Source organism: Ambystoma mexicanum, chromosome 4q (genome assembly GCF_040938575.1).
Source record: "Ambystoma mexicanum isolate Mex_15411 chromosome 4q, UKY_AmexF1_1, whole genome shotgun sequence".
Taxonomy (NCBI): domain Eukaryota; kingdom Metazoa; phylum Chordata; class Amphibia; order Caudata; family Ambystomatidae; genus Ambystoma; species Ambystoma mexicanum.
Genome location: NC_090928.1, coordinates 1,133,849,792 through 1,133,874,652, shown reverse-complemented (window position 1 = coordinate 1,133,874,652; position 24,861 = coordinate 1,133,849,792). Strand labels below are relative to the sequence as shown.

The 24,861-nt window shown below is 44.8% G+C and overlaps 1 protein-coding gene across 1 annotated transcript in view; it reads left to right on the top strand.

The window, feature by feature from the left end:
• Window positions 1-1,189: 1,189 nt before the first annotated feature.
• WDR43 (WD repeat domain 43) overlaps window positions 1,190-24,861 on the top strand; it is a 489,892-nt gene continuing 466,220 nt past the window's right edge. The window contains exon 1 of the mRNA XM_069608719.1: window positions 1,190-1,510. Coding sequence (XP_069464820.1) covers window positions 1,289-1,510 — 222 coding nt within the window. The 5' untranslated portion in view covers window positions 1,190-1,288. The remainder of the gene's footprint in view (window positions 1,511-24,861) is intronic.

The following is a 24,861-nucleotide window of genomic DNA, read 5'->3' as shown; positions in this document are numbered from 1 at the left end:
CTCATGAAGTACTGTGACGAGGAAGAGTAGCACTAGGAGTAATGAAGATTACCGGTAAGTAATCAGAGCATCAGCATTCCATCAGCATACATAGATAGCCAGTGGGACAAGACGACTTTCTAACTTCCAGCCAATAAAATAACTACAAACACCCACAGGCGAAGAGTATAGTGAGGTAGGAACCACTCTTTGGCTACAAGGATGCTTGTACTTTTCAGCTGCCTTCCGCACTCCCCAAATGAAACTTCACAGATATTTAATGCTGCAGGAGATAAAACACAGTTGACTTTAAGACATGAAAATGAACTGCCCTATTGCTAATGGAGGCACATTGGGCAGTTTTCTTTAAAGTTGAGTGACAGCCTCTAAAGCAGAAAGCTGCAAGTTAGCACAGCAGAATAAGGACTGTTGCTGAGATACAGGTTGAGATGAACCATATAAATTCTATATTTTCGAATTCCTGCGGGAATTTTTTTTTCTCCTCTAAAACGTGTCGTTTCCACCAGGGAAGGGGCAGAGCTCGGTTGCAGGCATCCATACAAACACCAGCATTCAACCATTCACAGCACGTGCTCTGTGTGGCGCACAGAGCTTCGTTTCAGTCTGATCCCCGCTGCTGCTGCTGTCACTGTGAAGTTAAAGACGCCAATGAACGTTGTTGCTGCAGCTGCAGGGCTCGTTTTCAGTTTCTGGCACAGGTAGCTATTAAACAGTAGACATAGAAGAAGCACTATCCTGGCAAAGTTCACGAATGCATGTGAGTTAAACTTCTGGACATCTTTGAAAGGAAGCCTTGCGTCGGCCTGGAGATTGGATTGTCTAGGAACGTGCTCAAAGAAAATAAACAGCGAGGAAATAACGCTTATATTTAGACACAAAGCGCGTACACTGCGCGCGTTCACTTCCTTGTAAGTCTAATAAAATGTGATTTACTCTTCATAATTTGATCAAACTTTCGATTCTATTTGTGAGTGTTCTGGTATCCTTTAGGAAATTGAAAAAACAAATCCTATTCCTCCCAAATACTACTATGCGTACTCCCTAGTTGATGTCACAACTCTCATGGTAGCAAACGGGGAAGTCTCCGTTCTAAATTGGCTGTTCTCGCAACACCCTGACACCACATTAGAACTCTGTTTCCGTGACACTCAGAGAAATCTCCCCTGGTTGGAGCTGGTCCGTCTTTTGTTTTTTTTCGGACGGAGAAACCTATCCCCATTCCACATGCTCCACGGGCTGCAGCGCGCCTGCGTACTATAGAACACGTGGCTGTTCGCGCGAGTTAGCAATGGCGGAGGAGAGCAGCGACCCTCTCTCCGCAGGGCCCTGTTGCGCCTTCAGCCCAGGTGGGAGCCGAGATCTGCTGGCTTTGTCCTCGCCGGACGGTCGGGTCCGAGTGTGGGAGACCCGCGGCGGCTCCCTGCGTCAGGAGTACGTGCCCTCCGCGCACCTCAGCGCCGCCTGTACTTGTCTGTGCTGGGCACCCGGTGGGAGACTAGGGGCCGATAAGGTAAGGGCACATCGTTGTCAGTGCTGCGGCGCGAGCGCAGAGGCTTCGGTGAGTGCGGGTAGGGGACGCTGGGCCCCCGATGATGCTTGACAGGCGTCTGCGGAGAGGAGGCAGCAGGCTTGAGTTCCTGAAGTGCAGTTCGCAGCCACTGCGTACTTTTATGTTGTTGTCACAAAGTATTCTGCGCCTCGGCTCACCCCTCATCTGTACGGCGCCACCTTTCAGGAATCACACGCCCGGCAAGCACCACTTTCTACACATTGTTGATATCCACTGCATTCAATCGCCTTCCAAAAACACCAGCTGCCCCTCTCGCTGGGAACTGAACACTTATGGTGATGAACGACAGGCTTTTGCAGTAGAATCGACAAAGTACAAATTCCATACAGAATCGAATCACTCTTTTCTATCCTCATTGGGCTATTGTTGTATGTCACTTGGACTGTCGCCACTTGCTAAAAGCTTTTTGGAGCTCTTGATCTCCAAGCATCCTTCACAGCCCTTGTTACCCTTACCACTGCTATGGCCGAGTATGTTTCTTTCTAGGGCTCTGATTAGGCCGCTATTGAGCTTTGCTTAATTCGTTTTTCTAACATTGAATGACAACTTATTTCACCTATTTTCGTACCTCAATAGATGTGCACGTGGGCTTCCTCCTACATTTATTGCACGTGTGTTTTCTGTGACAGCTGCTCGGACCTCTCTCGGCTCTTCTGTAGAGCTCCCCAATGTCCACGAAATTCGCATGCGTCCCCTTCATAGGATGTAGGGGGCCTATGCAATACAGTCCGCTAGATCTGAGTTCTTTCATCATATACAACTTACCCTTTTGCTGGGAATCGTGATTTGCTGGATATTTTAAAATATATATTTTTAGGCATTGGTGTTTACTTATCATTACTAGAGACAATGTGTAATGTAAATTACTCTGGTATAGTGCACCTCTACCCTTTTTGTGTCGTGTGTGTGTGTGATAGGACAAAATACGTGAGCAGTAGTGTAGCTTTGGTAATGTGTTAAGTTTGCAAATGGCTTGCTGTGATGTTTGTAGGTTGATTGTGTGATCAATCTAGGTGTTAAGTTAAACATGGATTACCAAAAATGAACCTAGTGCAGCTCTAGGATGGGGGAGAAACAGCCCTGGCGACTGGGCTTTGGAAGTATTTCTGGAGGGGAAACAATCATGTTTGTATTGGTTTTTTCGTTTTGGAGAACAATTGCTAATATTTCGAAGGACTGCTTGAGGAAGCGGGGTGGGGAATGATCATTTTTGTCCTTGGTCCTGAGATCTGAGTTTTAAACGGTATATTCTGAAGTGGTGTTCTGGAGGTAATTAATTGGTTTGTGAAAAGTAGAATAAATTAAATCACAATTGAATTTTTTTTTTATAATGAACCTTTCGATTCATGTCTGATTCAAGTGTTGTTGCAACATTTTAGTTTGTCTTTTAGGCTGAAGAGTTCTTACCGTTAGATTCCATTTCATTCGGCCCATTTGGGTTTGTTCTTTTTAACTAATATGTCCTTAAGCCCCTGTCCACCGCCCCACCAATGGCCTTGGACCTGCTAGAAGACACTATAACGTCACAGTAAGTCTCCTGTCCACAATAGACCAGATCAACCATTGTGCAAAGGGGGTGGGTCTTGTAGGAAGGGCTATGCGCTGAAGACTTGTACAGCATGTGCTTTGTGTAGTACATGGATAGTAACACTTTGGGGTAATATTGGGGTGCTTGTGCGCTCAGAAATCCCCTAATCTATATATTGATAAGCTGCGATCCTTTTGAGCTGGGTGTTGCCCCACACCATTATGTGACATTCAAACTCAAAATCCCCACCAAACTCGATTGCGCTTTACCATAGGCTATATAGTCTGGATTTTGCCAATTCATTGGTTTTAAGTAACCTGTGCATTCATTTGTATCTTCCTGAACAGTTACAGTGCTAACAAGATAAAATAACAAACTTTCTACCTAACCTGCAACATTTTCTCCCTCCTCTCCCTTTAACTCCCTCCCCCCAGTGTTGCCTAATGTATTGGTATTTAGTTCAGTACCTCCGTCTTGTACAAGGGTTGGTCTGTTTGTGTGGTCATTGGGGATGCTTGTTCTGTCTCCGTTTTTTGTGCCGCCGGTGCAAACCGATTGAGTGTATTCCATACCGCTATGTCTGCATTGTTATCAGCAGGGCTTACGTGTGCTGCCCGCCACCATGCTCTTTTGGGCCAGTGCCCATTTTTTAAGGCCCCGCAACCAGTCTTGTGTGCCATTGCTATCCTGCGTTTAGCTAGTACTTACATCATGGAGACATAACGTAAGTGTTCGGGACGTGTACAGCACTCAAGCATGCAGGCTGTTGGTGATAGTGGTTATATATTAAGGCTTCCTTTGTTCATTCTTTCTGGTATACCCTCCCAGTACTGCTGTATTTTAGGACAGGACCAGAACATGTGCAATATGCCAGCATCCGAGGCAGCAGATCTAGGGCAGTGTTGTGCAGCTGCTCCAGGGAATTTGGATATTGTAAGAGGAGTCAAGTATGCTATATGCTTTGCATAAAGTTGGATCAATTGCAATCTTGCATTCCGTGACACTTGTGGTATCGCTGACACTTGTGGTATCGCTGACACTTGTGGTATCGCTGACACTTGTGGTATCGCTGACACTTGTGGTATCGCTGACACTTGTGGTATCGCTGACACTTGTGGTATCGCTGACACTATCTGTGCCCAGTGTGTATCTTGGATCGCAGTTCCTAGGTCCTCCCACCTTGCCCTTATGATTGCATTTGTGGAGGGTCTGCTCATTAGGAGAAATCCATACAAGCTAGAGATTGCTGAAGGTACACAATGTCATACAAGTTGTCAATTATGAAGTGTGATTCTGCTATCTCTCCGTACGTTGGCCATCTGCGTACAGCCATGTTTTTTTATGGTGCGGTGTAGCAGGTATTGGCCGTGATGTTGACACGTGTTATCGGCTAACTCTTGGAAATGGTGTGAAGGAGGTGTCTGTAAGTAGGTCCTAATTGTGACAACGCCCTTTGGTTCCCAGTATGTCCGGATTCCTAGATGCACCCGAGTTGCTTCTGGGGTTAGAAAGGCCAAGGGAATCTGTACCGAAAACGGATCCTTCATGTTAATGCCCTGTCCCACAATTGGATGCCCAGTGATACTAAGTATGGGTAACGGGCTGAATGTGGCAGTTTGCTCCACAACACTTCTTTCAGAAGGATGCGCAGTGCTGCAGGTTGGAGTAGCTTGGTGTCTGAGGTAGGTTTGTCTGCTAACCATCCTACCACGAATTGCAGCTGCCCTGTAATGTAATACAGCTCAAAGTGAGGCACAATAATGCCTCCTTCTTCGTAGGGTCTTTGTAGTGAAGCTAATGCTATCCTGCATCTATCATTATGCTACAGGAATTCTTTGCACAAGGAGTCAATAGTTTTAAAGAAGACTTTGGGTATGTTAAATGGGATGTTTGCAAAGTAATGTAGGATTCTTGGGAGGGCAACCATTTTTAACAGTGCAGCTCTGCACATCCATGTAAGGGTGTAGTGGTGCTCCAATTTTGCCCGCTGGCAAGGAGTTTGGTTGTGTTTTAGCTAGTCTGGCCAATGGAAACGGATGACTTTCCCATACTCGGTGCCAGAGATCTGAGAAAAGTTAAGAAGTTCTAAGTTGTCTTCCGGGTACATATACGAGCGTCTCATCAGCGTACATGGAGATCAAGTGGTGAGTCCATAGAACCAGTATGCCCGCTGTCATGTATTCAGTTCGTACATATGTGGTCACCGACTCCATAGCCAAAATGTACAGCTGTTGGGATAACGGGCAGCCTTGTGTAGTGCCTTTCTCTAGCACCCAGGGCTTTGAGGTGTGCTTGCCTGACCTGACTCGCGCAACTGGGTCCTTGTATATTATTTCCACCCATCGTAGATAGTACAGGCCGAAAACTAACCTGCATAAAGTGGAATGTTACGTCCAAAGCTGCTATGGGGCATGGTGTAACCCAAAATGCAGTGCTGTACATGATATGATGTAATTGTCTCAAGTTCCAGGACATATTTCTACCTGGCGCATATCCCGTTTTGTTCGGGGTGTACCAGTGTATGTATTGCCTTTTTTAGTCTGTTGGCCAGCGTTAGCCCTCAGGATTTTGCTGTCCTGGTAAAGCATGGACAAGGGTCTCTATGAGCTGCATTCCTGTGGTGGCTTATTGGGTTTCAGCAGGTACTATTATTGATAGATTCTCTTAGGCTAGCTAAGCGGGGGGGGGGAGGGGGATGCCAGAATCATGCAGAGTCCAAGCGTTTTGAAGATTGGGGGGGGGACCCACCAGGCAGGTCATCTGAGCCTGGATTTTCCCCATAGGTAGTGACCTTATTGTGTTTATCAATTCCTCGGCCGTGATCGGTGTGTCTAGCTGCAGTCTCATCCAGTCTTGGGAGATCTATTTCGCTTAATACCTTTTTTGTAATTATGGGAGTGGTCCTGGGTGTTTCCTGATACAGACTGCGGTAAAATTGTAAAAAAACTGCATTGATGCCCTCTTGGGTGTTGCATGTGGTGCCCTGTTGTGTTTGTATTGAGTAGATTGGTGTGCGTTGTTCTTTTTTACATAATCATGCTAGAAGTCTGCCCGGCTTATTCCCCTCTGTGTGTTGCCTCTCTATGTATTTGCTGTAGCTATGCTTGCCCTATCGTTCCCAGCAGTTTAGACACTGCTGATGCAAAGCAGTCTTTTTTTTTTTGCCTCCCTGTCCCCCTTGTCAATATGAGATTGTCGGTGCTTGCAGCACGTCTTCAGCATGGTTTGAATGCCCCCCGACTTGGCCATTGCGTTGCCTCTAATGACCACTTTTAGGGCTTCACATAGGGAAACCGTGCTTGTCTCACTGCCGTCATTATGCAGGAGGTATTCTGTGATGCTTTCTTTAATGTGGTCTTGGAAAGTGATGTCCAGTAGGGCCTCACTTGTCATGTTCCATGTTGGGATAGTGGCACTCGTGGGGGTGGTGCTGCAGCAGTAGAGGGACGTGGTTGCACAGAACGGTGCTCTTATATTCTGCTGTCATTTATTCATCCGTCAGATTCTTTATAAAGAAATAATTGAGCCTGGTTTGGGTGCGAGGAGGAGGCATGGGAGTAATGTCTAGACTGTGGGTGGAGTAGTCTCCAAATATCAACCAGATCTAATGATGTTAGCAGCGTCTGTAGGGACATGGCTGGTGGGGCAGGTTGTAGTCCGACCTGTCTATGCAAGGATCCATAATTCAATTAAAGTCTCACCCCCCATATGACGTTAAGGTTTCTGTACGGACCTAGTCATGGGTACAATGTCTGGAAGAAGACCGCTGTGTTATGATTGGGTGCATATGTATTTACTCGGCAGGTGTCCACGTTCTCTAAGAGCCCCTGTATGAGCACCATTCCTGGGTCTCTTTAAAGGGTACTGTAGGTGCGATCCAGGTCAGTACTCTGCAAGCATAAGCAGAGTATGTGGAGCCTGTAATTAGTCTTCCCCATCCGTCGTAAGGTGGGTCTCCTGTATTAGGCCTATGTCAATTTGTCTGGGAGTTAAGTGTACACTCTATTTCTTTTCACATAATTATTCAGGCCCGGACATTCCAGGATAAGTTTATATTCCTAGCCATCTTCAAATACTTGACGCAAATGAGACATGTCATCAAGACCCCTCGACCATCCCTTCCCTTTATTCCATGAAGTGTTCTAGCTCCATGGAGATGGTTTGCAACATAGTGGCTAATACAAGCAACACATTCACTTTTATCTTCCCTGACCTACAATAATTGCACAGCAATGTTACCCATACTCGGGCGTGTCTGCTCTTGGCTTCTGCCTCATGGGGATCATCCAGAGGCAGCGGTTGGGCGCAGAAAATCGCGCCCAAGAAAGGAAAACAGACAAACTCTGGGCGGGTTAGTAGCAGCCGTGGGAGTGGTCTCTTCCTTGGGGGTTACAAATTGAGTCTATGGTGTTGATCCTGCCGCTTGAGCAATCTAGGCAAAAACTGTGGACCGAAGGAGGGGAGGGGGTCAGCTACTACTGTTTGCTTTCTTGGTCCAGGGTTCGCTAGTGGGTCTTATGTGACCTGCCTGTTTGGTCCGAGTGCGTCCAACGACTGTCGTTGCGCTTGCATCTGAATTCGAGGTCTTTGTGCTTAGTTGGGGTGGCACTGACCCCTGTCCATGGGTTGATCGTCTTCCTGTCCATCCATTCCTGTCCCTCTTCGGGCTGGTCAAAGAATAAGGCACAGTTTTTGTACAGGACCTTTTGTCGCGCTGGGTACATTAAAATGTACTTCAAGCCGGTGTTGCAGAGTCTGGTTTTAGCCGATGTGAATAGTGCCCTGATTTTTTGGACTTGGAAGGTGTAATCTGGGTACAGCAAGTTTGCAGATGCTCTCCGTATCATGCTTCCTTGCCTTGAATAGGATAAAATCTTCTCTGTCCCTATAATTCAGGAGTTTTGCTATGTCGTGGGAGGGCGGCGGTTCTAGTGAGAGCCCCATGTGTCCCCTCTATTGTAAATCCTTGTGAGAGGTTTCCTGGCCCCATGTCTTGCAAGAACATGTTCTCGGTGAGAAGTTGTGGGGTCCGTACCTTCCTCTCCTTCTGGTAGGCCAATGATGCAGACGTTCCTTCGGGCTCTCCTTCGGCGTTCTGGTAGGCCAATGATGCATTAGTTCCTTTGGGCTCTCCTTCGGCGTCTTCCACCCTGCTCTCTAGGTTGAGCTTTTGTATTTGTATTTATTTATATAGCGCACCTGGACCAAAGGCATCTGGGCACGTATCTTGGGGGTTACAGGCATAGCATCAATATACATAGATAAATTTACAGACCTAATATACAGGCGAGTTATATACAGCGAGTTTAACAGAATAGCTCCGATGGGGTAAGGTGGTAACCAGACATGAGAGGTTCCTCGAATGGCATTACGTGGGGGGGATTGATTGGGTCTTGTGTTAGGAGCCAGAATTTAGCTTTGTTCTTGAATACCAAGAATGAAGGTTCTAGACTTGGAGTCAGAGGTAGAGAGTTCCATAGTTTGGAAGCGAGCACTGGGAAACGAGTCCCGCCTAATTTTTGTAGTTTCTATCTAGGTATGGAGAGGCAGTGGGTTTGGGCTGCTCTTTGAGGCCGGATTGAGACTTGCTGTGAGAATCGGGTGGTCAAGTAACGGGGAGCATTGTCCGTCAGGCATTTGTGTGTGAGGGCTATGGCTTTAAGGGACACTCTTTGGGCAACAGAGAGCCAGTGCAGATTGCGTTGGGTGTCTGAGATGTGTTGGTACCTGGTGATGTTCAAGGCCGCTCTGATAGCGTTATTTTGAATTGCTTGCTAATGTTTTGTTGGCTAGTCCCTAGGTAGAGGCCGTTGCAATAGTCTAGCTTAGACATAATTAGCGTTCTGGCAAGTGTGATGCAGTTAGATGGTGATGAATGGCCGGCAAGCAGTGATGAGTTTGCAAGTATATGTGGAAGCTGAAGTAACCGCATTAGTTTGTCTCGAGAGAGATAAGGAGTCCAGGTAGATACCTAATGTTTTGGGATCATTGGCCACCTTGATTGTATTACCATTGATTGCAAAGGAGTTGAAGGTGGTGCCTAATTTGCTCAATCGGTTGGGGGAACCCAATACGAGGAGCTCTATCTTGTAAGACAGAGCTCATGTTGGCCCATCCAGGCCTGAATGACCATGTAGACGCTAAAAGTCTTCGGTTTCCTGGGGATGAGGTTCTGGGTGTCATCCGCATAGTTTGTGTAGGTGACACCCAGATAGTCGAGTATGTCAAAGAGTGGTTTTGTAAACACATTGTAGAGTGTAGGTGAAACACAAGAACCTTGGACTCCGCAGAGGACTGGGGCGGGGTCAGCTGAGGCGGTCGAGGAGAAGACCCTCATGGATCTGTTGGCCAGGAAGGATTTGATCCAAGTGGTGGCTTTGTCAGAAAAATGGGCTGCACCTTTGAGATGGTGGCATAGGATTTGATGATTCACCAAATCAAAAGCAGCCGACAAATCCAACAGTAAGAGGGCAATCCTACCGTTGTCTTTCAAGTCCTCAATTTGGGTTTTCAAGTCGAGCGAGACCATTTCCGTACCGTGCTTGGGGCGGAAACCGGACTGTCTGAGACCTAGGAGGTTGTTACGTTCCAAGTAATCCTGGATCTGAAGGTAGGCTGCACGATCCAAAATTTAAGAAAGGTACGGTTGTGATAGGTCTGAAGTTGGTGGGGGGGGGGTGGGGTCTAGTGAGGGCTTTTTGAGTAGTGGGATAACCCAGGCATCCTTCAGATTGTCAGGCACAGTGACTGTGCTGAAAGATGCATTGATAAGCGCTGTGATGGAAGGAGCTAGCATGTGAGAGGCCTCTTTTATGATGGGAGTAGGGCAGGTGTCACCCTGACAGTTGGAGGGTTTGAGTTTACTAATGTTCTCAACCTCAGCAATGGCTACAGGAGAGAAGCTGAATGGTGTCAGGGTTTGTTTATTGCAATTGGTTGTAAGTGGTGGGGGATTGGGTAGCGCGTTAGGTTGGATGGTGCTGTTTTTGTGTTTATTTTGGTCTGTAGAGTGGCTATTTTGTCGAGGAGTGCCTTTTGTATGTTTGTGCACCACAAGCTATCTTTGCTACAAGAGTCAGGCGGTGTGCATGGTGTTTCAAGTACTTTGAGGATCTTGAAAAGTTCTTTGGTGTTGGATTCAGCTTGCAGGATACGCATATTGTAAGAATGCTTTTTGACTCTGAAGATTGCCTCCTTGTAGTTAAGTGATGCTAGGAAGAGGTTTTCTTTGTTGGTGTTAGTAGGGTGGCTTTTCCAACGGGTTTCCTGGTTTCTTTTTTCTTTACGTAGGGCCCTCAGTTGTGGAGTAAACGACGAATTGAGATGAGCTCGTGGTTTAGCTTTTCTGGATTTAATGGGAGCAATAGTGTCCATTGCTTTGAGAATGGTGGCATTGTAGGTGTCAACTAAGTGTCATAAAGCACCAAAGTATTGACTGAAAAGGATACGGTACTCAAAAGGATACAGATGGTAGGGTCTTCCGGATCCCTGATCACACGATTTGATAGTTGTGAAGTCAAGTTTAGACCTTTCAAATGATACGACTCTGACTGATGAAACAGGCAGAGAGATGGATCACTGGAAAGGGCGTGGGTAAAGTATAGGAAGTCAGCCCAGAACAAAATAAAGTATCATAAGAAACTGCCCCAAATCGACTCTCTATTATAGAACAGTATTTGGCATTAATTCACACACTGACCTTATGACTAGTGTAGAAGAATCCAGCAGAAGTCTCTTGAGGAAAATCAGGAATTGGAACAAACGACAAGGAAGGGAAGATTAGTAAGGGAGACTTATCCCGAACGGCACGAGGCTCACGCTAGATACCGGGTTGCTGCACCACAGGATAGCGTCCAAAGTACTGTTCACTGTCACCTTCCAACAGTCCTTGAAAAGCTTCCTTCCCACGTAGAAAAAAGTATAGAAATGAATAAATCCACCTGTTAATATCACAGATGCAGGAGTCGGAAATGGCGCCCTTTTGTGGAATAAACAAAGTACACGCGGTTCTGAACAACCGCTCTTGAAGACAATGTGCGCTTGTGGATTTGCATGCTGACAGGATACACGCAGCCCAGGCCAGTCGCGCTTGAAGACAACGTGCGCGTGTGGAATTACACGCAAACAGGATTCACGCAGCCCAGGCCAGCCACGCTTGAAGACAACGTGCGCGTGTGGAATTACACGCGGACAAACAGCTCCAGGAATCAGCGTGTGGCGGAAAACACGCTATAGAAGGCCCAAGAAGCAGCTGAGGAAAACTGCAAGGACGCAGGTCGGAGGTTCAGCTACACAACGCCAAATGATTCGATCAGAAGCAGCGAGTGAAGTTTCCACGCTACTTATATACGTAATGCCGTAGCTCACGTGACGAAGCAGAATTCACGTGAATTTAGCGACGTGAAAAGTGCAGACGTCGCTTTCCCGGCAATGAATCGAACAACCGCCATTTGGACTAGAACGGTCTAGCTGTTCTATGAGCGTAAGAGGTAGAACCACGTCCAGCATGCATGACACTAAGACAGTAGGGTCTGAGCAGGATAGCAGAACGTTATTCAGTGTGGGCAAAATGTGGGGGAGGAGATTTGCACTGGTGATGTCTCGTTTATTTCTAATGCGAATTGGAGGTGCTATGTCTGAACAGTGATGGCTAAGATGTTAAATGTAATTGTATGATGGTCGGACCAGGCACCAGGTGCATTGCCTATGGTGGTGATATTACAGTTTAGATCAGCTAGCCAGTCAAGGATTCTGTGTGGGCTCAAGGATACAATGAGTGGCGCCGGAGTCAGTTAGAGAGTTAGCGAGGTCTAAGGCTTTGGTGTCGTTGGGATCTCTGAACCCAAGGTTAAGATCACCTAGTAATATTATTTGTGAATTGACCTTGGTTTTGTCTGGGAGGACTGACAGGGTGTCATCAGCAAAGGTGGTGATAGAACCAGGTGGCCTGTGGATGAGATGTAGGGTGGCAGTTTGATTGTGAGAGATAGGGAGTTATGCTGATGGGATCTGTTGATGTGATGCGTATAGCAATTGTTATTTATTTATTTTTTAATTAAGGCAACACCGCCTCCTTTAGAGTGGTTAACATCACGATCGCAGGGATGATGGTGTAACCATTAGGGATGGCAAGTGAGGAGAGGGCTAGATGCAGCATGCAACCAGGTCTCCGTAATAGCTAGGAAGTCTAGATCTTGTGTAATAATGAGATCGGCTATATCGTGTGCGTGGGCTGTAAGGGACCTAGCGTTGATGAGGGCATCCTTGATAATGGTGTCTTTGAGAAGGTGTATTGTATTTGTGGTACGATTAGGTGTTGTGATGGTGGATGTGTCGGGAGGGGAGATACTAGGACAAGGGGCGATGTGTGGAGTAGTAGATATAGATGTTCCGCGGGTAGCGTAATAAGCAGCGCAGGAAAATCTAGTGCCTAGTCTGAGGTTCCTATTGTAAGTGGAACATGGTTGGTTAGGAGTCGGTTTAGTTGTGAAATGCTCTAGCCATAGAGCTGGGGTGTTAAGATAAAGGTTGAGAGGCGGTTGAGGCGCTGTGGTTGTGGTCTCAATCCTGGGCAGTAGACCCAGGGAGGGGTGGTGCCCAGAGTCTGGCATGGTAAGATATGGTATCTGATTTAAGGTAGGGCCGCTGTGATAAGTAGGTACCATTAGCAGCAAATATAGCAGTCCAAATACTAGTCGGTGGTAGTGCATTTGGGAATAAGTGAGCATCTTGTAGAGTGCTCACCGAGATAGCTGGTTGACTCCGTGACGCAGTAGTGTCTGCAAAGACAGTCTGCATGTTTTTTTATTTTTTTTTTGCATAATGTGGATTTGTCTCATTTCTGTGTCGTTGCAATGTTGTCCTTCAGCTGCATTTCCAAGATAGTAGTCTCTCGGATAATTTGCTAACATCCTGTCGTAACAGCCCCACATCGACTATAACTGGGTCTTGGAGCCTAGCAAGGCTTTCAACTCTGCAATAGCCAGTAGGATTTGGCTGTTTGTGTCTCCCATTTCCTTTGCCTTGTCACTTGTCATTGCCATGCTATTTATGGCCATTTGTGGCTGGGTTGTGGCATAGTTGTCGTGCGTTTTTTGTTTGCTCTTTACTTTTGATGTTTAGGGGGCATTGAGCTTGTTTGTTGTGTTATGGTGGTGTTCCTTATGCGGTGGGTATTTCGGCTGTGTTACTGACGGCAGCTCTCAGGGATTGGCTTAAAGTAGCGATGTGCCCCACTGTGTACCCTCCCACCAACCCCCTTGACCGTGCTTCCGTCTCCTTGCATCGGTTATGGAACGTAGAGAAAAGGATATGAGCGTGGGTTATCCAGGGGGATGCCCCTCCTAGGTGTATTCAGGTACTCCCCCCAGCCCCCCAGAGGTTCAGCAAGCAAGGTATGCACACCCCTGGCTCCTTCTATTTTAGCTTTGGCCAAGAGTATGTGTGCCTCATTGGGGCAGTGCGCTTTTTTGTGGCAGTGGGGGGAGGCTGAGGCTGTCCAGCGGTAAATGCCTTATGTTCTGTTCAGTAGCCAGCCCCTCGCTTCTTCCTCTTGTCCTTTGTTTGCCTGTGTAGGCTGCCTATGATGGTTTGAAGACTTTGTGTCAGTGTTGATTGCCGCGCCAGAGCCTCTAATGCTTTGTCGGCATTGTAAGGGTTATGCACCTCCCTGTGTGTTGTGGGTATATGTGGCAAGGGCAGAGCGTGCTATTGCCAGAGTATGCTTATGCGCTCTGCGTGTACCGCTTGCTATACTAATGCGCGGATGTGTGTGGCTCACCTCTGTGTTCCTTTTCCTTCCAGCAAGCATGCGCTTGCAGGCAGCTTTCCCGGGATCTCCTCCTGTGCATCAGGAGTTTCGACACCTGCAGCTCCTCCCGTTATTGAGTCTACAGCCTCTCCGTCTCATCCGCCATTTTGATATCGTTGCGGCTGCTCTTCGGTGCTGCACTGCCGCTTTGCTATGACAGATCCTCCCTCAGACAGGTGTTTTCTCTCAGCACGGTGGGTGTTTTCTGCTTGCGCACAGCTGTTTCTGTTACTGTGCTCTGGCCGCCATGTTATTCTTTCAGCAGCCTGTCTCCCAATTTCGCTAAGCGTTTCTTTGGTGATCTTTTATAGCAGATCGGCCCTTGGACAAGGAGTTTGTCCCGCTAACCTTCTGGAAAATCCTGTAGCTTTGTGGGTCGTAATAGCGCAGTGTATCTGCCTTTTTTCTTTTGGTCATATTATGTTGGATCGGTCAGCTCTCCATGAAACACCTCTACACCATGGCTGCAAGCCATGCCCCCTCCTTGACAAATATATATTACGTATCTTGGATTTTTATTTCCAATTTCCCATATTGTGTAACATCATTCAACAGAGCAAACATGCCCTTTAAATCCTGCTCTTGAAAATTGTAGTCAACACATGTTTCAAACTTTTTTTTTTTAGACAAATGGCACACTATGGGAATACTCACTGATGAGGATAAACGTTGTTTGCTTGTAACGGAACCAATTATGCCAACAATATGTTTCCTCCCCAAAGTCATAGTATTTGATAGCTTGCTTGTGTTCCTCCCAATAACTAGCAGAATAGGATGGGTTACAGAAGGTTTGTCAGAGTAAATGGGTAATGCAATTAAGGAGGTGATGTCAGGTTTTGCGCTCGAACCTGGTTTATCTTTGACAGATGGAAGAGAAACGGATGTCATTAGCCAACCAGGTTTGGAATTGTATGCAGTGATTTTAACGAATGAAAAATTAGGAATGGAAATTGTAACGAACCAAAAACACCCAAAAAAAATAAACACATTTTTAAAAATGTATATATTTCGGGTGGGTGGAAAGAAAGATTAAAAAAGGGAGAGCCGTTTTTAATTTTTTTTTATAGTAATTTTTGGTCATTAAAAATGAATTTGAGTTAAAAACGCATGTAACCGAGTCTGTATGCCTGCCAACCACAAGACTGCGCAAATGAAAATCCTGTTCATTACGTTCCCGGCACATCCAGTGGGCGGGATCGATCAGTGTTCACAACAAAACACCAAGAACGTTGGTAAGCTCTGCGTCGCAACTTTCCCTTGCCAAGACACTTTTTTCCTTGCAGCTCTGTGCCTTTCAAATTCTTGCTACAGTCTTCTGGCTCTCTAGCCAACCTTTTTTCCTTATTCTCTACCTGGGTTCTGGTGCCCGTTCCTCTCATCTTGAACTCTCTCCTTACTGAACTGCTGCCTCATCTACTTGCCTTGCTGCCGACCGTCTCCTTAGTGCATTCCACACAGATTTTCACGATGACCATCAAGGTTTTTCCCCTTCTCACAAGGGGTTTTTTCATGTGTCTGGCCTTATGGGCAGCACCAGCGCCCCGGGTTTCTCGGGGAGGACCGACTTTCTTTCCACAACTCGCACTCGACCTGCAAGACCCAGGTAAGGCAGTTGCTTGAAAAGAGGCATTCGCCTGAAAGTTGATGACCCTTCCCTCATATTAGGGATACCACACAAGTTTTACTAATGAAGCAAGATTTAGAGTGGCAACATAATTACCTATTGGGCACACTTGATGTCAAAGCCTTATTTGAATTGGCTAATAAGTCAATTGAATACACATTGAGAAATAATTCAGCATCGAGCTATGGTCATATTGAAAGTTTTTCAAATTTTCCCTAACCCACAATCATTTTATATTGAGTATTATTAGCAAACGGAGTTGCTATGGGTGCTGAATGTGCCCTCATTGGCCAACTTATTAATGGGACACTGCATGCTTTGATATGATTTTGCCAAGCATGTCAAGGTTTGGAGGAGATGTATTGATGTCATTGTTATATGGTCTGGCACTGAGGAGGAATTTAACCATTTTGTGAGACATCTTAATAACAATACATTTGGAGTATAACCGGCTGGCCATGTAGACCAAAGTTCCATTGACTTCCTAGAACTACACATATATGTTGAACTGGGTCAGATACAAACAAGAACTTTCAGAAAACCCACCAAAGTGTATTCAAATTTGTTTGCAACCTTTTGCCATAGACAATCAACAATATACCAGTGGGTGAATTTTACCGGGCTAGATGGAATTGTCGTGGTGACAGGATATTTGAGCAGCAATGTAGCTTGCTCAAACAAAGCGTTCGGGAAAGAGGTTATTCCACAGACTGTTCAGAAGGCACACTGCAAAATACTTAATATGGACCGCAAGGATATGGTGAATCCAGTGGCTAGAGTTGAAACTAATAATCTTTCTATCAACATCATAACAAAACAGTTAAGGGAGCTTTGTATAGAATTGTACAAAAACACTGGCATCTGTTATTAATGGATACAGATCGTAAAACGTACATTGATATTAAGGCCAGGCAGCCCTCCAGATAAGGGGCGTAATAGGCCTTTTTACGCATTGAATTCTTGCCATTACGCCATATTTCACTTTTAAATGCATACAGTTTATGCAGGATTGTCACTGTAATTTTTTATTTTAAAAAGTCCTCTTTCTGCCAGTAGATGGCACTGCATTATAAAATTAATTTCTACTTCAGTGGGTTACAGGCAATTAACAGAGGGGCTCAAAACTACAGCATTTTAGAAAAGTCAGCCAATGGAAAAGTCCACCTGTACTGCTGGCCTAATCCAAGCACGTGAAGGGCGTTTTACAGGTCAGCTACAAGGGGATCGTGGGAAGATGTAAAACTCCTGGCAGGTGGCTCACATTTGAATACATGCCTCCTCGGTGAGTAACGTCAGAGAGACATTCAAACCATGACAACTCCACTCTATGCGCGGCAGAGAGGAATAGCCAAACAGGACAATGTGAATGCATCTAGGGGTTTTCAGACTGAACAGAATAGGCTAATGTATTGCGCTGCAGTCTGTTTTAAGCGCACTCTATTGGGTGTTAAAGGAAGGAATGGTCCAGGATCACACATTTGTAGGTCAAATGAGGAAGCGGGTGGTAGAATCCAAACATGTGTTTCAAAGTCACCAAGTAGCTATTAGATGCCATCTCTGCCTTGGAGCAAAACTAATGCGGAGACAGCAAAACCTCCCTCCAGCCTCCCTCCCCTTTTCCCCACCACACACACACACACGAGATAGCACTGGTTGCACACGAAAAAGGTTGCATCACATTTGTGACACACTGGAAGAGATGTGGTAGGTTCAGCCGCAGGAGTTTTGCCAATAGAATACATTTTCAATTGAGTGCCTTTACAAATTGCATAAAATCCCACAGTTAGTTGGCATTATTACCCACAAAAACATTGTTGGTTAAAACGAACACGAAGTGCCAGCATAATCGAGCAGTACACAGAGGTGCGTTAATAAACATTTTCAAATGGATAAGAATACACTACATCGAATTATATATCAGGAACTAAAAGGTGTCTTGTCGAAGCGGGGACCCTTTAGTTTCTGCACTATAATTCTTGTTCTTAGTTGGCACACAACCTTTTTTAACACCTGTGGTGAAAAGACAAGACTTGAACACACATCTATATGCAATCCCTGCAGTGTGTAGGACCCCAAGAGCTGATGGTATTTTATTCTACTGTGCAAAGCTTGGAACTCCGTGCCTTAATACAATCTCGTCTTTCCGTCGTATTTACTAGCAAAATCGCAATGTTACCAAGTCCCAGCATTCAGGGGTTCTCTCAATGCTTGCCATCGCCTTTTTGGAGAGCTCACCCGACTCTTGAGCTTCTCTCCAGCCATTACCATATTGCCCAACATGTTTCACATGCACGTTGCTAATGCATGCAACATACACAAGGCTATCCTGTTGCCCATAAATCCTGCATTGGCTTGTTAATTTCGTGACAAAAAGACAGCAGTGCTGAGGCCTGAGTGTGGAGTGGGCTTGCTACGGAGGGGACGTGCCTTCTTCGTTCCCCGAGGAGATCCTATGCTGCACCCCGTTGGGAGGCCGCTGGCAGGGAGCACCAGTCACTTATCAGTGCTCGAGGGGCCTGGTACGCTGCAGCCTGCTCCAGGCTCAGGTGATGGGATCTGAAGCCCGTGGGAGCGAGAGGCCATGCAGGTGTGATCTTGGTCAGTGATTTGCCACATGATTGGAGGTGCCCTGGGGTGAGGCTGGAAGTACAGCGTTTTGGCTAAATTACTTATTTTGAGCGCAGGCCTGCAGTGGTTATTATTGAGAGGTTTTGACCTCTGCCCATATATGTAGCTTAATTGCTCCTGGCATGCCACCTGAGGGACAGGAATTGCCGTTTGTGGGCCAGCTACCCTTTTTAGAGCTGAACATTACCCACATTACCCTTGTGGATGAAGTGGGGAAGACTGTAACCTTTCTATAATAGGTTTGGCGGCGGTGGTGGTGCAGCACTTGGGCTGTAGGTAAAGGTAGTGTGTTTGAACTGGATCCGGCAGGGATAGAGGGTGCCTGGCTGGATTTGCGTGGTGCAGTGCAGATTCTGGCCTACTGGGTGCGCCTTGACATCGTAGCTGCTGGAATACTTGGTGGGGTGCTGTCATTACCGGAGTGCATTGCGTGTTGGAGAATGATGAAGGGGGCTGCCAAGAAATGTGGGCTGATGGATTCCTTTGCTAGCACTCCTTGCCGGGAGGTGCCTACTGCATCTGCTGCAGAGATTGCCCTGCATGTGAAATGGCAGTGCCTGCGGGGATGGAACCCCTTATGGCAGCCATGCAGTCTGGAGTTGGTTCTGTTAACACTAAGCTGGAAAATATTGTTGCCAATATAAGCTCGTTGAAGGCTAGAATGGGTAAGGCGAGTGGGCACATTAGAGACTGAGACGAGGATGGGGCAGTCCTTTCTCATGATCAGCTACTGAAAGGGGTCACAGAGGAGCTTACCGCTGTTAGATCGAACTTCAAGGATTTGGTGTTGCGTTCTCGTTGGAATAATATTCATATTGTGAGAGTTCCGGGGGCGCCAGTGAATGGGCCCATGTTGCAATTTGGTGAGGGTCTGCTTAAGACAGTGTTTGAGGAAGCTGACTTCTCAGCTCACTTCTTTTGTGGAACGAGCGCATCAGGCGCTGGTGCCTGTCCCCAAGCCTGGAGCGCCACCGCGCACAATTATCGCTCGGCTGTGGAATTACAGAGACAGTAAGTTTGCCACTCCTCCGTCTCTGAAGTTAGTGCCTCTCCCAACATTTGAAGGGTTAGCTCCCACCTAAATTTTAGCTTGGGTGCGCCCCTGGATGTGCACACTTGCATTTTGTTAGGCAGAGAGAGGAGGGAAGCCTTTCCCTGAAACTGGTGGTGTTAAAGTTTTACTGTTTGTTTAGAAAAATGTACTTGAAGAAATGCAGTAAAACTTTAAAGCTGTTACTTTCAAAAAACACTTCCATCACCTTGCTGCATATTGTGCTTTAAAATATACTATTCGATAGTATGTGTTGAATACGTTTTACTCTCTTTCAGGGGAGAAAACTAATTTTTACTCTCATTTGAAAATGCATGCGTAAAATACTCCCAACTCAAAATATTATCTGGTGCACTGAGCCCAGGTTCATTTATACCAGGGCTCCCATGATCAAAACCAATTTGAGTCTGTCGTATCGTAAACCAGCACAAAAGACGAAGTATGTTGAATATGCTGTAATCTGTGTATGTAAAAAGTTGTACATTAGAAGTACCATTGGACAATTCACAGATAAATTAGAGAACATATGTACAGTCTAAGGAACCAGGATCCACAAGTACCATTGGTGAATTGTTGGCAAATGCATCCCCAGTTGGAAGACCAAGCGCAAATACAATTAATTGGTCTATTAAAAGCTAACATTGGAAAGAGAGGGGATCGTAAACTATTACTACGCCAACTTGAATCGAGAATAATTTGCAAATTACGGAGTACAACCACTGGTTTAAACTCGGACCATGAAATTAATATTTAAACAATGAGTTAATAGAAACTGCATATTACCATTTGACTGACATGATACAATTGAGACTGTATCTACAGCTACTATTACATGAAGACACCTGAATATAAGCTTGGAATTGGCAGCTGTGATTTGTAATTAAACATCTATGATAAATACAGCAGGTAATGGATACTCAGTTTGAGTGACATAAGTGATGATGGATGAGTTCTGAACAATCTGAATAAAAGGTTGATATGCAGTTAAAATTTGATATTGTCCAGTATGATATAGCATGATTTTTACCCACAATTTGTGTTCATAACCTGAAATTGAGATGAATAAAGGGTTATAATTGTGATTACAATTATACGATGGATTCTGTATTTGGACGAATTATCATGTTTTACAATGTAGACCTGGAAAAGCAATCCCCATAATACCGGTATATTCTAAACAACACACCTATGATAGTTAAAGTTACCAATACTGTATAATTTGCTCTTAATGGCATGCATAATGCATTTTTCTCACCCAAATTTACTTGTAGTATAAATACCAGTGGACTTTGGAATGTATATAATTACATTGAAATGGAAACTGTAGATCGTGGCACTATTGCTTTTTTACATTTAAGGGGGAAGGTGGTGACACCACGCACGCGTGATGTCACCATGTATATGTTAAAATCCAAAACAAAATGGCAGCCGCGAGGATAGCAGTCGCGGCACGCCGAGCAGGTTAAGCTACACCATAACAACGTAGCTAAACAATTATGAACAGACAGTGTAGTACTATAATGGGGTGAGATGATGGAGTAGTACAATAGAGGATTACTTTATTAACTCCATCGATTCTAATAAGATTGTATATATGGAGAAGAGGATAAAGCTAATTTGTACTATAATTTACAGAGCAAATAATTGGACAGGATACACAAGTATTGACAGTTACAGGAATGGGAATCCCGTTGACCAGGACTGACAATATTATGCTGATTTCAGAATACTGAAATAAATGGTTGGTTACAACTGAGCAGCAAGACAAACTTTTGAACTTATAGGTGAGTTATACATTGTAACATATTATCAGCAATACATATGATGGATTGGAGCAATAAGATAATCCTATATCCACTGACCTGTAGATCCCAGCTCAATGAAACTGATTGATTAATCATGCCTAATGAAAGCCAGGCGAAACGATTGGAAATACAGGTGAGTTACATATGGAATTAATGACATAGCACTAAATTAACAATTAGAACGTACACCATTATTAATTGGAATTATACTAATTAGGCATAGACTCACTAGGGTGATACTAACCCAGTGCATGTCATATAGGTGTGGTGGGGCTGCTCCAGCATGAATGCATGAGGTATGAGGCCTCAAAACACCAATTTGTGACCTGACACTAAAGGAGGTTTTAAGTTTAAAGCAATACAAGAGCACAACAATTGAAACAGTATGTATTGCTTTCTCCGTTTCTCTGTTTTGTATTTCTTGTGTGTTCATCTTTACAATGTGAATTTGGTGTCTTGATGTATGGTTAATTTATGATTGTCACCGTTTGATACTTGGTTTGGTTACTGCCTTTAATAGCGAGTCAGTCTTGAGAAAGACGGGTTGAAACACGAGGTGACTACAATTTTCAAGAGCAGGAATCAAAAGGGCATATGTTTACTCCGTTGTATGATATATAATTTGAGACATTGTAAATAAAAATCCAAGATGCGTAATATGTTTGTCAAAGATATATTTCAAGGGCTTAACAGTAAGTTTGAACATATTGGGAATATCCAGGATATATAACCTATGGTAAAGCGCAATCGAATTTGTTGAGGATTTTGAGTTTGAATGGTACACAGATTACTAACATGGGTACTAACATTTAGCATTAGTGACAAAGTGGGGTGACTTTGGGTACCAACAGCTAGTATAGGATGAGTTCAGTGGGCCAAATCTGTTATGCCACATGCCCCTAATATTACTAACATAGCAGGCGCACACACAGACCGCATCTCTGGCTATTTATCTTCCGTTTCAGAAAATAATGTAATGTTGAAAGCTGAACAGCGGTGCTTGCAAGGCAGTGCATGCTGATATCGGAGAAAGGGCCTTGAGAAGAAGCAGTCATTGTCCGGAACAGGAAAAGATGAAGGAAGAATAAGTTAAATTATTTAGAGGTGTTCTCCAAATACTGTCCAAAGGTTGTTCAGGCCTGGGCTTGGAAAATTACATAATAGAAATGGGAAGGCGCTGGAAAGTGCCAGAATGTGATGAAAATGGAGTTGACTTCATGAAAGGGGCTCGAGATTTAGGGGTGGTAACAGGTGACCACGGGATAGGAGGGTAAAAATGGTTTTGAAAACATGGGAGCCATATGAAAAGAGGCAGGATTGTAGAAAGACGAGGGGGGGGCTTCTTTCTGGTGTCTTGGTCCTGCTGGTCTTTCATTGAGTGACTGGGTTTGCTAGCTGGCTGTGGAATGAGGGGAGCTGCTTCTGCCTGGGCTGGAGGAAGGAGGGGCAGCTCAGCATAGCTGTGTCTCTGGAGACGGGTGTAGCTGCAGGAGTCTGTGGAAGCTGGTATGGAGCGAGCTGGGGCAGTGTGCTGGCAGATGAGCTGATCGTACTTGGCAGCAAAAGGGCCTAACGAGCCAGGTTTGAGCCGAAAATCGGAACGCCCAGTCTGAGTATAAAGGGCAATATTCAATTCATTAGGGTCCCTTCTGTGGGGTTTTATGTAATGGGCAAATGTGTCAGACTGGACACGGAAGGCAGAACCTTTTTAACCCTTCTGTACCAAGGGGTTAAAGCAGCTGGGACCCAAAGTGTTAGCTGGGGGCTTCTTACTTGCAGAAGACATCCTAGATGAGAGTTACGTTATTGAGGCGCTATGTGGACTGAGAAGATACTTATCCTCCCAGATGTTTTGGGAGAGGCTGATTGTGTGGCATGAAGTCCAACTCGTTGTGCAGGTAATAAGGTTGTTAGAAAGGATTGGCTCCATAAAAATCAAAAATGTGGTTAATCTCTAATAAGATACAATGGGCCAGGTCTTGTTGAAATGAATTGTGAATTATTACTCGTTTAAAATAGTTTTAACTTTGTCTATTACAAATGCAATGCAAGTTGTATTAAGACGAATTGTTCCTTTTTTTTCTTTTCCTCCTATTTTCTTCTTGTTTTCTGTTCATATTTTATGCTGGATAGTACGTGAAAAGTCGATAATTCGACTAGATCACAATAAAAGAAGGGATCTCAATACCACAATCTTGCAAACTCTCAATCTTACTAATAACTCAACGTTGGCTAAGAGAAGTAAATGACAATTGAAGAGAGATCTGTAATGCATTTGCTTTCTTAACAAAAGTGCCATATAGGGTGTCTCAGGTTAGCGGGAAATCACAGGTTCTGTGCTGATCCAATGCAAATTATTGATGGCAGTGTTCCTCTCACGTGTTCAATGCAAACGTCTACCGCCAATGTTTCTATGCTCGCCAGTATTCCAATTATGAGAGGGTTTGATTGTCTGCATGTTTTCTCCGATGCATGAATAGGTGCCCAAGTAAATAACTGAAAGCATGTTGTGGCTATAATGGTGTCTTTTTTTTTTTTTTTTGGTTTGGTTCTAGAGTAAACGGCCAGATTATATAAGTAATGCATAGTACCAGGTCTGTAGGTGCCTAGGTAAGCTCCCGTGGAATAAATTGGCAAAGAGAGAAGTGTCGGAAATTAACCTACAGTCCCTATACCATGTCATGTTAGCTTTCCACCAAATCGACAATGAAGGGGGAACCTTCTATTGATCTTATTCTTGCTCTTTAGCAGTCAGTTGCTCTAGTGAAAGGAATCTCCAAGCTTGCTATATTGCTTAATGTGTTCACAGACCTTTGACCAGAACTTCGATAACAGATGTTCTCTGGATAAGTGCACAAAACCTGTGCACCCGATGTAGATCTCGTATGCCAGTAATGAAAGTGTAATAGTCCGCCTGCAGTAATATTGATGCAGGGACTTCGAATGCATGAGTTTGTGTCTGTAGTTAATGGATACCTCCTTTTGTTACCGCAGAAAGCAATTTATCTGCACGAAGACGTGCCTTCTTTGCTTTTCAGCGCCTTCTCACTGCTACAGCAGAGAATGTTTTTGTTTTCAATTGCGTTGATTTATGTAAACTGGGCATTTAGTTATTAAGTTCAATGATATTGTACGTTTGCTGTTCAGTGGGGATTGTCTGTATTGTATCTTTTCGAGCATTTCATTATTTATAATATATAGCTGAATTTACTTTCGAGTCCTGTGTGAAACGGGCAACAGTGAGCGGTAATATACTCTTGGCGATTTAAAGAATGTTGTGCCCCTGGAGCAAAATTTGCACTCGCCACTGGATACTGATATTTACTGTTGGCAAGTAAGAAATGGTGTGCTTTGTGTGTGTATAGAATTGAGGTGCCAATTGACTTTTTATGGCTGGCGAGTAGCTTCCAATTTTTTTTTTTTTATCAGTGCATTTTACATGCGAAGAACTGCCATTCACGCCAGGGGAGTTAATGCAGTTTATTCCTGGCTAGCTTTTTCCAACTTGACATTTGTTTTACCTTTTGCAGATTCATCTACAAACAGGCTCCCAAAGTGGTGATTCGCAAGTTCATAAATGTAATGGCACTTAACTATTCCACCACAAGTCCCCCACGGCACCCACTACTGGGGTTTCAAGCCCTCTATGCGAAGTGCGAACACTGGCAGATAAAAGTGGACTGCCATTGCTTATCACTCGACTGATCTTCCGTAGCTGCCTGAAAAATACTTTTGGTGGGGCAATGGTGACATTATGATTTATGACACATAGTTGGGTGTCGGAATCGTCTCTATGATGGAGAATCCTTCCTTCAGAGATTATTTAGATCCACCTATTTATCAGG